The sequence below is a fragment of the Xiphophorus hellerii genome, chromosome 19 (assembly GCF_003331165.1).
Source record: "Xiphophorus hellerii strain 12219 chromosome 19, Xiphophorus_hellerii-4.1, whole genome shotgun sequence".
In the NCBI taxonomy this organism is placed as follows: Eukaryota; Metazoa; Chordata; class Actinopteri; order Cyprinodontiformes; family Poeciliidae; genus Xiphophorus; species Xiphophorus hellerii.
In genome coordinates this window covers 23,901,406-23,916,559 of record NC_045690.1, presented here as the reverse complement: position 1 = coordinate 23,916,559, position 15,154 = coordinate 23,901,406, and the positions used below count along the sequence as shown (strand labels likewise).

The window sequence follows — 15,154 nt, the reverse complement described above, 5'->3', positions numbered from 1 at the left end:
AAAATCCTCCCAGCCTCACAGCCTCCAAAACCATATGGAACGGTTCAAAAATGCAACGACGCAACTAACTAAATTATGAAAGAAAGTTTACAAAACGACAACAAAACACAGATCCTCCACCATGCTTCCGCCACGAGCGGCTCAACTCTAGAATCCGATGATGAGATGACCTGCTTTCATACGGTGAAAGATGTTTAACATTGTGTCGTGGTCATAAATAAAACCATACAAAACGAAAACCAAAAAAAAATGTTTCTGCTCATTTACTCACCCTATAAAAAAAGAGTACCAAAATTATCCAACCAGGGGCACAATTTGACAAACTAAAACCATTAAGCACAATAGAAACTGGAAATGATTGGGGATGTTCTGCTTGAACAGTTTCTTGTTTTCAAGTGAAACGTTTTCTTAGAATCAGAGTAGAATACGTTCCAAGGACTTCCTTTGTGAGCAGCAACACAACACAACCAGAATAGTTCAGTGTTAATGAGAAACCTAATTTTATTGACTATTACATCATGTATTAATATCCAAATAGATGCTTGAGACACACCAGTCAGACATGCAGCTGTTGCCATCAACACCACAAACACAACTTTCATCACAAAAAAGGAAACTGTGACCAAAGGCCAACACAACACCGCCGTTAGGAGGAAATGGAAAAAATAAGTCAATGACTAAGTAATAACAAGTGCAAAAACCTTTAATCATAAATGCCACATGTAAATAATGCCTCACTCACAAACACTGTTGTCAAAAACTCTATAAACCAATTCTTCAGCTAGCTGAAAACTCATGCATGCAGACGCTAACCCAGGCATTTACAGCATTTTCTTCTTTCAAAGCCCTCCGCTTAAAGCTGCATTGTGTAACTTTTATTAAACATTGAGCAAAATGCAAAATTCCTCATTTACTCAAAGGAATTACAGCACATATGGAGTGGTGTAAAGATTTGGCCCTGCCTTTCTCAAGTGAACGATGGGAATGCAATCACAAACATCTGTGTCTGGAAAGTTTCCACGCAGCGTCACATGGGAGAGTCGCATTCTGTTGACTTTCTAACATCAAACAGATTGGTCATAAACCTGAGAACTGGAAGAAAAAATGGCCGCCTGCATCGTTACTATTTGGCTGTGGGTGTACAGATAAAAAAACAAAAACAAATATATTGTATATTGTTTAAGGAGTAGCATATGGGGTAACAAATGGGGGTTATTCTGAGACCTAAGTGTGTGACACAAGCCATACCTTTGCATTAAAGGATCTAAAACTGTTTATTACAGAAATGATATTGTCTACAACAACAAAGAAAATAACATGGACGCAATGATTATTTTGGAGAAAGATCAGATATGGTGCTGTTAGAAAATGTTTAATTTAAGGACTTCTCTGCTGATCAAAGCAGCAGAACAATCAAACAGCAAAATCAAGAGTCAAATTGCAAGCTGCTAGCTCATCAAACAACAATAACGCATCAGACTTCCAGGTTTCCCATGAAAGTGTTGGACAAAAGAAGGTGAAATCGGCTAAACTATTCAGGGAAGTCATTGACTCTTTGTAATGGGGATTTCAGCGACCACTCACCTCACTGAGGTGTTTCAAGCCAAGAATAATCAACGCCTGCGGGCCGTTCCAGAGGATCTGGGAAGGATGTGAGTGTAGAGAGGGTATTGCAGGAGATTACTGTCAACATGTCGCACTGTCTGTCACCTTCTTGATGTGGGAGGAAGTGCTCAGGAAGAGAGGGGCGGTAGTTACATACACAAGAACAAGCTTTTTATGAAGGGAAAGCAGGAGGGAAGGATAAGCTCGTTAAGCAGCTAAAGGAAACTCCCTTTTGCCAGTAAGTTGATTCATTGGTTTAATCACACTGGAAACTCCACAGGCTTTACTGGGACCAAATAGCCTCAACACTAAACCAAATAGTGTTGATTTAACTGTGCAGAATTTGTTGTGGGTGTGCAGAAACAAACAATCACGAACCTTAAACTGAAGCATTCATGTAGAAAATGACTTCACATTCCCCAAGTTGCCCAACATAGTTTCTTAAATTAAAGTTGCAAATTAACTAAAATTTTCGATCCTTACAATCTTGTTCAGGATATTTTTGTTATCTTAGCATGCACTTTTCACTGGCTGAATTTATTTAAGTTCAGATGTATTTGACTGATCAACGCTTCCTCGATGTTATCCATGTGAGGCATTAAACTACTGAAGCTAAAAGAAAGAAAACACACACACAACGCATGCCTTTCAAAGTAATTAATATATTGAGCAACTATGAAATCGTACAGAGAGGAGTTTCTTGTTATGGATGCATATTAGTGACATGAATCTTGTTAGGGATTTTAACATCTGTTGCAACGCTGCTTCCAGGAAGTGATGTAGTTTTTACTAGTCTCTGAGAACATTTCCCAAAGGAAAAGAGTCATGGAGCAGGTCTCCTGTAGGGGAAGAGCGCCCTCTGGCGGTCTTTCTGATAGCACAACGAATACGCCACAAACGGATCATTTTGAATTCATTTTATTGACATTTGGTCAGTACAAAAAAACATTCCTCCCTGATACTCTGCAAACATGATAAGAGAAACAATATCCTTTAAAACAGTACCTTACTTTATTGAAACTGAGGCAAAGAAAATGAGAAATGCAAAATAAGAACATTTACAATTCAATACAGTACTAATCTGTCCTTGTTTTTTATTTAGCACCTGGAAATTACGGCTGATTTATTCCCTGTCTTGTTTTGCAGGAGCCTCATTACAGAAATTTACAAGTAGATTCAGGAAATTGAAGAACCACGCAGAGTAAAAGATTGTTTAAAAAAAGACTATCTTTCATAAATAAAATTATAAAAATATTACTATACAAATATGGCATATAAAAGCTATCTAAAACAGTAAAAGAAAAAAAAAGATGTGATCAGTAAGGGAAGGAGTTTGCCTGTACTTTATTATTGTTAAACTCTTCTGAATATTGTAGAAATTCCTTGGTACCTCAGTTCATATGAATCATCACAGACAAAATGTAACGCGTAACGAAACCAGGGCAATTTAACAGTAAACTACTTACATTAAAAGGCTTGTTGCCGTTTCTGAAACCCTTTCTGAAGCAGAACATGTAAAGACAAGCACAAAACAAAGCGAGCGGGAAAAACTCACTGCAACAAAAGAGACAACAAAACAAAGAATGCCGATACCTGAAGGAAGAACCTGCAGATAAGACAGACTCCACACACACAAGTTGAAGAATACTGAGTCAGACAAAAACAAAAACACAACCTGAGAATGCATGGCTCAGTTATGATAAAGGTGCAGGAAGCAGTCCCTTGAAAGTTTGCATTTTTACAAAGTGGACTTTTTTTTTCTTCTTTTTTTTCTGAAAAATTTACACCTGAATGAAGGAGATTTACAGTAGACGTGGCTTGGCCTTAATGGAATGTGTTTTATCAATACATTTACGAATTTTACATATGTCAGGCTTGTGCGGTTGCTTGCAGTTCAGCAGCAGCAGCAGCAGCAACGCCAAAATAAGGGTCTAGACTTGGTTTTGGGTGGACTGCCTGGTAAAGCATCCAGAACTTCTCCGACATGCCGTTTCGAGAGACCCTTCCACCGCAGCAGTTTGGGTATGAGCTCCAGGTCCTCACTGTGGACAGTAAAAGTAAATCCAGGTCATCAGTGACATAGAAGCTGCTTTTCCATTACAAATGTGCTCAAAACGTTGTCGATATTCCGCCAGTGTCGACAAAAACTATTGAGGCGTTTCCACCGAACTAAGATCACACGTGAATAAGGAAAATCATTTTAAAAAAACAGGCAGCGCCGTGATTCTCCTGTCAAGCCGAGACCAGTCGCATTAGAGGGAACTGAGATTGAGGTCGTGGACTCCTACAAATACCTCGGGCTGTGGCTGGACAGTAAACTGGATTGGTCAAAACACACTAGCCACCTGTATGGGAAAGTGCAGAGCAGGATGTACTTCCTGAGGAGACTGCGGTCCTTTAACATCTGCAGCAAACTGCTCTGGATGTTCTACCAGTCTGTGATTGCCAGTGTCCTCTTCTACACCGTGGTGTGCTGGGGAGGCAGCATATCCAAGAAGGACACGTCCAGACTGGACAAACTGACCAGGCGTGCCGGCTCTGTGGTCGGCATGAAGCTGGACTCTCTGGTGACGGTGGCAGAGGCGAGGACACTGAACAAACTGCTGGACATCATGAACGATAGCAGCCACCCTCTACACGCCGTCATCAGCAGCCAGAGGAGCCTGTTCAGTGACAGACTGCTGCTTCCCAAGTGCCGGACCAATAGATTTAAGAACTCTTTTGTCCCCCATGCCTTCAGACTGTACAATTCCTCATTGGGGGGGGGAGGTGACACAGGACAGAGGATGGAAGGAGTAGTGACCCCTTGTATTTTTCTCCATACTTATCAGGTCAAACCACATAGTGCAATACGATATCACTGGTCAATCTATCCGCCAAATTCTTATATTTTTTTTGTGTGTTGTATTTATATTCATTTATATTCTTATATTCTATATTCTTATTCCTTGTTTCTTGCATAATTTAAGGTTTTTCTTGCATAATTTAAGGTTTTGGTTACTCACATTTAGTGTGTACCTTAGTATTTAATTTGTATTTTTGTATTCCTTTGTACTTTTGCTTACTGTGTGTTAACTTTGTTTTTTGCCTGGGAGCTGCTGGTAATTTCAATTTCCTGAGGGAGTCTTCCCAAGGGATCAATAAAGTACAAGTCTAAGTCTAAGTCTAAGTCTATCTTCTTCCTTTTGCTTTACGTCAGTGGCAACATCCGGTTGTTGATCATGTGACCCGTGTGATGCAAAAGTTGTGTTCATAAAAAAATTTTTCATCAGTTTTTCCAAATTGTTTCCAATAAACAAATTTATTTCCGAAATGTCAAGTTGCACAATTATACGGTCAATGGGAAAGCAGCCAGAGACACCGTCTTTAAAGCTCAAGTGATCATCAGTCATGATGTCCAAGTTTCTGTCTATCTTTGATTGAGCATGAGAGAGGGATTCAGTTTTAATGCAGATATTATATTGTACAGTACAGTAGGAATGACTGGAAAGACAAGCAGTTCAGCTGTAGAGATTTAGTTGGAGGTGAGATGAGCTTTCACTCATGTCGATATGTCAAAGAGCGAGTCCGAGGTTTAACTGTAGGTCTGACTAGTAAAAAAATAATGAATTTTTGCCTTATAATGAATAGGGGGGGGTTGTTTGTGCTTGGGCTGTTTATAGAGCCAGTAATGAAATCCAAAGGGCAGTACAATATTTTGCAAAAAGTAAATTTACCACAGTATGTCCCTTTAAAGACGGATGAATGAAGGACTGGTACTGAAAAGGTTTCAGACTGAGATGAACTCTATTACCTAACAATCACCCAGTGTTTCTGAACTGGGAACCAGAGCTCCCGTAAACTCCAAGATTATTAGCATTTCATTTTTTTTCCTACTGTTTACATATATTGAAAATAAAGGGGAAAAAAAGAGAACAACTAATCGAATATTGAACGCTAGACTAGCGCAATCAGAAACCGGTTTACCTCTGCTTCTCAATGTCTTCCTGTTTCAATGCGATGGTGAGCTTGAGTGAGTCGAGGTCTTTGCAGTTCGACACCTCTTGGATCACCAGTAGCAGGCGATTCCACTGCTGGACACCAGGAGCCTGGTACAAATTGTACATGTCAGTAATGTATGATCAGACTGAGACTGTCTGCAGTGACTGGTCCTGAAATGTGTGGACTCACCACATCTGAGATGGTGTCATGAAGCTCTTCGGCATCCTCCTGGACTGCTTTACCAACATCAGAACTCCATTGCTTTTTCAGTATTCGCTGACTTTTTTGGAGGAGATGTTTGAGGTAAGAGTTAGCAACGACCTTATAAACCTCATTCATCACAATCTGGGGAGGACAGAAGGAGAGAAACAGTCAGATCTTTTACCAAACATTCAGACACAAATCTATTGAAAACTGATTATTTTCTTAGTCTAAATGACATCAACAATAAGCAAGTAGCAATAATATACTTATTTCGTCAGGAGGAACTTGACAAAAAAGATGGCTTACCGTTTGTTCATCCGAAGCGTAAGGCAGCTTGGGAAAACGTTTCCGCAAAGAGTCAAACAGCTCACAGTGTCTTTCACCACGTTGGTGGAGTGAAAAGCTCCGACGTGGCCTGCTGGCCGGTCTGAAGTAATCCGTCAGGCAGCTCTACAGGGCAGAAAAATGTGTTTTAAATGTAAAATACTTACAGAATGTTTTCCGTGCTCCCATTTCGTTTTTGCGTAGAATAAATGTGGTCACTGCAAACAGGTACCTCAGCAAGTTCAGTTGCAATTTCCTTTATAAGCTCCAGAGTTAGAGCCTCCAACTTTTCAAGGGTTTTCTTCGTTTCGTCAACAGAGCCTGCTTTAGCGCTTCCTTCAGCCTGGATGTGCTGCCTGGAGCCAAGCAAAATAAATCATGTCAAAATCAGGGCATGCCCCTTTTCTTACACAGACCAGTGCACTTCGACCAATTCATTCATTTTTTAAATTTTTTCACTCTCTAACATTAAAATCGCATCAAGCTCATCATTTTATTAGCCTCAGTTACAATAACTAAACTCATTTGTAATTGCTGAATACCAGAACAATTGGGGGAGGAAAAAAGTCTTAAAGATTTTTTTTCCCCACATTTTCCAAGTGTGAAATTCTGTTAGAATTGAGATCTGGGCTTTTCCAATTGTCCTTTAGCCACTTTGCCACTAATATAGCAGTATGCTGAGGGTCAGTGTTCATTTGGAAGACAGATTTGTGCCTGAGCTTTAACTTTTCCTCTCTTATGTCTTGAGATGATTTTGTCCAGTGCATCAGAAATTTGTGTACTTTTTAGTTTTGCTTGAGGAATATTCTTATGAAAGTATCTCTATTCTCACTGGAGTAAAGTGTCTGGTTACACTAACCACTGTGGGCAACTTCTCTAAAAGAAGAACCCACATGTTTCAACCAAAAGTGCAGCAGACACACAGCTACTGTTTATGTTCAAATGAGAAGTCTTGTTTGAGTAACAAGTTTTCTTATTCTGATGTTAGTTTCTATCTGCTAAAGCTGCTGAGACGTTTGCAGGTCAAACACAGCAACAAAAAGAAACAGGAACTCTTATATTTTGTCACTGTGAGAACTTTACCCTGCCCCACCATGTATATGTACTAACTACTGTATTTAATAAGCTGTATATTGAATAAAACCTATTGGGGTACAAGTTTTGAGTACAAATGGGCCTTCATTCAACTTAAATACTGTGAATTAACCTTACGAAGCTTGTGAAGCCGTAACCTCATTCCAAATTGTTTAGAGGCAGAGTGTTATTTTTGGAATTTTATAAATGGAAATACATTTCAGTAATCTTGGCTGTCATACAACAGGAAAAAAAAAAAGTTTAGTTTGATTTATAGTCAAACAGTAAAAGTCCTGAAACACCCACCTTAGCTCTTTACACGTTTTCAGAGTCTTCAGGAAAACCCAGATGGTTTCTGGGTTTTCCCTCCGTGCTTCAGCTTTTTTACGGAGTACCTCGTCTTGCTCTGAGACGTACCTACAACAAAGAAAATTATGCAGCATTGACAATTCACTCGCTTTTCAAATGATAATAACGCCATTCTGATGTCAGTGTACTAAACTCAGAGGATATGGTTTCTGAGGCAAACTGTTTTATTTCTAGATGCCATTAAATTAACAATCTGTTTTAGAATTCAAAACCGTCTCACCTTTCCACAAAACTCTGCAGCTCTTGAAAGCAAACCTTCCTCACCTCAGTACTCAGTAATCTCTTCTCCTGTACTAGTTTGGGCATTGCATTAACACACTGAAAGAGAGAGAGAGAAGAAAAAGAAAGCCCAATTATTTAAAAGATAAATGTCACATAAATGATAAATGTCATTTACTTAGTACCTCGAAAAAGTATTCACTAGGGTTTATCGCAATGACTTCTAGGACAATTTATTATACAGCAAAATTAATCGTGACAGGGCTTGAATTCACACCCTCCAATCATTTGTTATGGTGCAATCATAAAATCAATCTATCTATCTATCTATCTATCTATCTATCTATCTATCTATCTATCTATCTATCTATCTATCTATCTATCTATCTATCTCTCTCTATCCATCCATCCATCCATCCATCCATCCATCCATCCATCCATCTACCATCCATCCGTCCAGTATCTTCCTCTTAACTGAGATTGGGTCGCCAGGGTAACATCTCCAGACATCTCTCTCCCTAGTGACACCCTCCAGCTCATTTTGGGGGATCGCAGACTGCTCCCAGGAGTATGAAGGAAGTTCATTTTGACTATTTGCAACTATATCATTCTATCATTAACTATTTGTCATGAGTCAGGATGGAAAGCTGTTGATTTGACCAGCAAGTCAACAGCCTTCCTTAAAACCTAAAGACTTAGAAACTGCTCTACTTGAGACAGAGGCCAGGTCCCTCCTCAGAGGTTCCTAAAACACCCACAGCCACAGTTCCTAAATCCTCTCCGCAACCAGGCTTTGAGATCTGGTCCATGAACACCACAAACAGGATCGTGATGAGGGACAGCGCTGGGAACAAACCCCCACTTTGTCCTGAAAAAGCACAGCTCTTTCATTTGGCATACAAAAATGAGAAAGTCCTTAAAAGCCGCCCAGACACATCATACCGGCTCAGGAACAAACGGCATCACAAATCTTCACAATACGAAACCGTCATAAGCCTTATAAATTCATGAATCACAAACCTGGCCTGTAGAATAAAATTAAGGTTTGTGGTAATAATGTAAGATAAATTGGAAAAAGTCAATTGGAGCATGAATAGTTTTAGAAGGTACAGTAATCATGCTACCAAAAGACAAGCATTGCGACAGTTATGTCACATAAATACACAGGCTTGTCTTACCTGAATAACGTCCACATAAAGTTGAGCGTAGGTCTCCTCACTGTAATCCATTTGTGTTCGATCAGCATCCAGGATTTTTCCCAGGGAATCTCTGACTTCCACCTGCAGACGTACACAATCATGAAATTAAGTGACTAATAGAAGCTACCACTTCCACTCTGGTGATTATGAGGTTTTGATACAGTGAAGGACCATTTTGTGCGTGTGAACCAGTTTTCATGTCCTTGTTGGGACCTATTTCTGTCTACATTGTGGGGTTGTGGGGACCACTGCTTCTTGTGGAGACAAATCGTGGTCCCCATGATGAGAAAGGCTGCTTTGGGGTTAGAGGTTGGGTATGTGATGGCTAGGGGTAGGGTAAGGGTTAGGCTGTAGAAAATGAATGGCAGTCAACGCAAAGTCCCCACAAGACACAAAAACACGACTGTGTGTATGCGTGTGTGTGTGCAAGTAATATTTCGCTGATTGATTCCTACCTTTACTATCTCCAGCAGTTTGTCCTCTGCTTTTGATTCCCATTCATCCAGCAGACCAAGGTCGGAGTGATCCAGTTGATCCTTCCTACGAAAGAACCAAAACAACTGGGCTCCAACATGTGTATATCTAAAAAAAAGCTTCGGAAATACATTTACATAAAAATACAACAGTGAGTCACAAATCATTTATTGAAAGTGTCTATATGTTCACGTAATCCTTGCTATCCTGAGTTATTTCACAACTATCAGGTCAGGATCTCGTGCGGGCGCGTAAACCCGAGCCGAGTCGACACACCTTTTTGCATTCGCATGCAGCCTTTGAAGTCCTGCGTGATAAACCTGCGATTTGATCTGGGCGGAACCAGGAAAGACAAAGGTAGAAAGGAAACCTTACAGTTACTTCTGCAAATAGTTTTGTTAACGCGCAGGTTTACATAACCAGCATGATCAAATAAACAAGATACGGTGTGTTAGTTCCTAATGACGTAGCATTTGTTGTCAGATTCAATTTCTTTGTCTATCTTTCCCATTCGCCTGATAGCAAACAAATGCTCCAGGGTGTGTGCTAGAAACAGTAGTACAGATTTGAAAAACCCCGTTAGCCATGCATTTATTTTTACTGTGGAAAATTTCCTAGTTCTATAGAAAAACTATAGAATGAAGATGGACGCCCAGCTGGTAAAGTCACAGTGAACGTTTGAATTAAGCCCCAGTCTGTTATTTCTAAAGAACAACATTGATCTTTAGATTGGATCTTTGTTTTATTAACATACAGATGAATATGAATCTCCATGAAGTCATTGTAACTGTGAAATATTGCCTTTTGCTGCACAAACGTTGTGGCCACATTTTGTTTAAGTTCTGTTTTTGAGCAAGTAAAAGATGACGGGACAGTCAGCTATGTGATCCATGCTAGGTCGCTTATTAGTGTTCAAAAGAGTCCTAGGACAAAAAAAAAAAAGAACATAAGAAATGGTTCACATTGTTGTCAAAACGAAAAGTGGAAAAAAAAATCAACACAATATAAGAAGTTGAAAATATTTTTAGAAAGTATTTTTTCTCAACAACAGGTAGATTTGTTAATTTTTGGAAGTTGTTTCCTGATTATTTTTTTATTTATTATTATTATTTTTTACTTGAAACCCTTGTCAACGCATAAATTGAAGCAGAAGGTTTTATATTAAAGATGGTTTTAAACAAAGACTCTTTGTGCTGGGTGACATATATTTTGCCTGAGGAGAAAAGGGTGCGTCAGGATCCAGTGTTGTTTGAGTTTTCGGTATTTGCATTTTGATCACTTGTTTGTTTGTGTTCTGCCTTTGTCACTCTTTGTTTCCTGTTTCTGCCTCCTTTGCTCTGTTGCTGCCGTTTATTTACTTGTGTTATATGTCACCGGGTTAGTTGGTCCTTTTGTATTTAGGTTATTCTTTATCACTGCTAGATTTGTTTACTCCCTTCCCCGCTCATCTTGAGGCACAGGTTGTTTGACACAGTTATTTTTTGCAGCGTAACGGTGCATGGGCACACGGATACGTACCTCTGTGAGACCCAGCTCGTCAGGATTGCCCAGCTCTTGGTGGTGCTGATGTCCCGGAGCAGAGCGTCAACGTGATCACGTATCTGACAGAGGAAGTCGGCTCCGGTTGTGGCGTGATTATTTTGGACTATTTCATCTACAGCTTCCAGATGCTGATCCAGATGTTTCCCCAGGTCTGCCGGAGGTTCTGGGAAGCTCAGACGCTCGGATCTCTGCGTACGCCGATCACCGCTGCTCTCAGCGTGACGGGAGGACACCTGCTCACTGTCTGAGGCGTCATCAGAGCACACTGAACGAAGCTCCTGTGAGAGCAGTCCTATATCAGGTTCGGGACCTGAAAGTTCAGAAAAAGATTCTTAAAAATGGACAATTATTGTCAGCACTACATCTCTCTCTCTCTCTCCCTCTCTTTCTGTGTCTTTTTGAATTTGCCTCAGTTGAAACATCTGAAAATAATCACAACTATTAACTTTCACCCATGCCATGTTACAGTAACACAGCTCTGTGTTTCTATAGCTGCGTTTTTTTGCCGCTGAAAAACAGCGTCTTCAGTCAGAGGCTTCGTCAAATGTGCCGTAACACAGAAAGCTGTAGGAAAGGAGATCATTCTTGCCCACAGCCGTCGCCATCTATGATGGCTCCTTGAAGAATTTTGCATTAATATGAGTTACAGCAAAATGCAATATTCCCTTTGGATCAGTAACGTATTTTTGAATTTGAATTTGAAAATTCCAGTGGAAAACATCAACTTTTGTGGCTGTAATGTGATGGAAAGTAAAAAAAAAAAACAATCCTACAGGATCTTTGAACCCAAAAACTTTAGATGATCAGATGTAGCAGGAGAAACCTGCCGAAAGTTTGACAGCAATTTTAGGGAGTTTTTACATGAAGTCAGTAATCTTCTGTTTCGGGAGATCGCCGTGTCAATTCCTGTTGGAAACTAGAAACTAACGTTTTGGTTGAGTAAGACGTATTTTAAAACTAAACCTACCAGGGGCATGAATACTTTTAGACTTAATTATGGTATTATAAACAACATTCTCCGTGGAATGGTTCCAAATATATCCCAGTCATTCAAGCCCAGCAGGTTTTAAAAGACTTTTTTCAATGTTTACTTATCACTTCAGTCAGAGAAAGCAGAATTATTGTTGATCATGCAATAGGAATTTCATCACCACTCAGCATGAATAATAAATCCTTTATCTCCTCCAGTTTGCACATTACACAGTGGATCTCAAGCGTTTACTCTATTTAATAGAATGTTACGGGTTTTTTCTTTTTCTTTTTCAAAAGTCATTTCAAAACCTTTTCATCACAACTTGTAACATTTATCCTTCTTACTTTCACCTTTTAGCATAGCACTTTTGTCCATTAATCAGGGTTTTAAACGTGTGTGTGTGTGTGTGTTTTTAAATATGCCAACAGTGGAACTGAGATTCAGCTAAAGAGGAAGCAAATCGTTTCGAGGACAAAAAGTTGTGCCTTACACACTGTGGGCTTGTTAAAACACGCCCGCTCTTTCTGCCAAGTTCTTCAGCTCTCTCAGACGATAAGAGAGGGGAATATTTTATTTACTGTTTGGGTGCACCGAAAACCCTTCTGGCCGATCTGACTTATCTTTTGATCTGTCGACTCCGATTTTGGCCGATACCAAGTGTTTTGTCTGAAACGTTGCTCAATATAGCAAGAAAGTTGTTGAGTTGGTCAACAGTGGGGTCACTGTTGTTAATTGTAAATGTGCAGACATAAATCTGTCAGTGAACCCTTTCTCACCAGAGAGTAAAGGAGGACAGTGGTAGATTCTTACACATTTACCGAGCTAGATGAGACCCTTTGGATAAGATCAGCTTCATATGTAAAAATCGGTCGATCACAGATCTCCCAAAATTAAGGATATCGGCACCGATAAATCGGTGCACCCCTAATTTATTACTATTCATTTATTTCGAACATGATAGAAGTATAAAATCAACAAAGAATGCAAAAGACACATATATTTGTACCACAATAATCTTCATATATATATATATATGTCTACATTTGCGCAATAAGATCATTTTGATCCACGTTATTACCAAAGGATTCAAGAAAGTCATAAAATATCTAAACAGATTCTAATCAGATTCTCTGAAAATTAGCTGTTAATTTAAGATTATGCAGATTGTTGCAACTCAAGCACCTTTCAATCACCATGTCTCTTTACAGAATATAGATGAAACACATAGTTTTGAACTGATTTGGCAACGTCTCCTTTTACATCACAATATGCTAAGCAGTATGGTGTGTGGATAAAGATATTATATATTTTTGCCTTTTCAAGTCACTTCAATTCGGTTTATTTACGTAGCGCCAAATCACAACAAATGTCTCAGTTCAATCACCCATACGTCACAATTGACTTTAAAACTCTAATATATGAGATATATTCAATTTGACAAATGAACACTTAAAGTTGAAGCCTGTGTGTCTTTCTTGCTGTTCTCCTTAAATATATTTTAGAGTACGTAACAAGTACACTTAACAAGTACACTTCTTAACCCTTTCATGCATAGTGGTCACTACAGTGGACAGCTATCTAAAAGCCATTTTCTTGTGCTTCCTGTGGATTTGTATGTTATAAATGCACACAGACCACTGAAGTGGACACTAATGCATCATAAAATATACCATCAACTACTGGCCATCAGCTGCAAATGCAAGAAATTATTTTTGTTAAATACAATATGGCCGACAGACAAAAAAGCATGAGAACCGACCCGGTCCCTCCTTCTACTGTAGACGACTCTTGCAAGTAAAAAAAATATTGTGACATCAGATAACCCCTAAGGAACAATACTACTGATGTATTTTTCAAATAACTTTGTATTTGGAGAAAATTACAATTGATCACATAAAAATAAAAAAAATAAAAAAAAATTATTTTTACAAAAAAATGTTCCTACCTTTTTTATGCCTTAAGAAAAGAATTTTAAAAAATGGGGAAAAAAATTCTGACACAAAGGATCATAATTCATGCATCAGAGGGTTAAGTCTACTTCCAATCAAACCCTAAAGGAGCCTAACTTGACAATCAACAACAGCTTTCACTGTGTGCAGCGTTGTTATGAAGGATAATGATAATAGTTCTCACTCACCGTCATAGTCGTTGTTGTTCTCCATTAACGGCTTGGTGCTGTCCATCCTTTGCACCTTTTTCGACATCTTGTCCCAAAGCTTTTTCATTTTTTTTATTTTATTATTATTTTTTTTTTAGGTTTAAATGGTTTCCCAGTCTCAGTCCCAGGATGACTTCCTGTGAGCTCGTGCGCCGGGTTGCTGTGAGGCGGCTCCTCTGTCAGCCTCTATAAACTCTCAGAGTGGGCGGGGATTTTTCCACTGCGGATCCCAACAGCAACCGTTTTACTTTCGCTTTCTACTTCTTTGAAGCTGTTACAGAGTGGAATAAGATCCCGGGACTGCTGTTGGTAAAGTGCCCACGAAGATTATTTCCCACTTTCCCTACTTTGTGTTTGGCGTTTCATCAGCATGTCATGACTCTACGGTATGAGACAGAGAGCACTGGGTTGCAAAAATATATAAATTTTTTGGAATTTATCTATGTTTTGCTTTTTTAAAATGAATCCACTGAATCCAAAAATGACATCAATTTTTTTTTTCAATCAGGTCAGGTTCTTATTCTAATTTGATTTGGAGAAATCTGATCTTCTGACTACATTAATAACATTTCTGTGACATTATCGGTTCATTTCCGTTCATATTTCCCATCCAAAAAAGGTTTTAGGAGGGAAGAAAAAAAAAGTTTTCTAACAGAGTGTATTAATAAAACGTTACAAACTTGGATTTCTATAAATTGAATAATAAACACTAGTAAGGGTAAGTTCATGTGTCAGAACATTTTGTTTTCATCGTATAAAATTCTCCGTCTCTTTTTGTCTACAACGATCTTGTAGGCAAAATAGGAATACTGTGCAGCTTGAGTTGCATGTCTCAACATGTCTCCTTAGGACATGTTGAAATGTGCTTCTGAGTTTCCTATTGGTGCTAAACGTAAAGCCTATTCCACAGTTTTAATGAGTCTTAGGTTCAATTTGGTCATCTTTAGTTAGATATGTATATTTAAAAATCAGGTGGATCAATAGTAAACCAGATCATTTGAATTAGATTTGTGAAAATAGAAGAAAAAAAAA

At 38.9% G+C, this 15,154-nt stretch overlaps 1 protein-coding gene across 1 annotated transcript; it reads right to left on the bottom strand.

Moving 5' to 3' along the window:
- Window positions 1-2,507: 2,507 nt before the first annotated feature.
- LOC116709481 (uncharacterized) lies at window positions 2,508-14,297 on the bottom strand. Its single transcript, XM_032548023.1, has 11 exons — window positions 14,102-14,297; window positions 10,968-11,301; window positions 9,431-9,515; window positions 8,955-9,056; window positions 7,778-7,875; window positions 7,495-7,605; window positions 6,347-6,470; window positions 6,097-6,240; window positions 5,776-5,931; window positions 5,572-5,693; window positions 2,508-3,647 (listed from the first exon to the last, which is right to left on the bottom strand). Exons 1-11 carry the CDS (start codon window positions 14,187-14,189, stop codon window positions 3,500-3,502), a joined length of 1,512 nt encoding a protein of 503 aa, XP_032403914.1. The 5' UTR covers window positions 14,190-14,297; the 3' UTR covers window positions 2,508-3,499.
- Window positions 14,298-15,154: the final 857 nt, after the last annotated feature.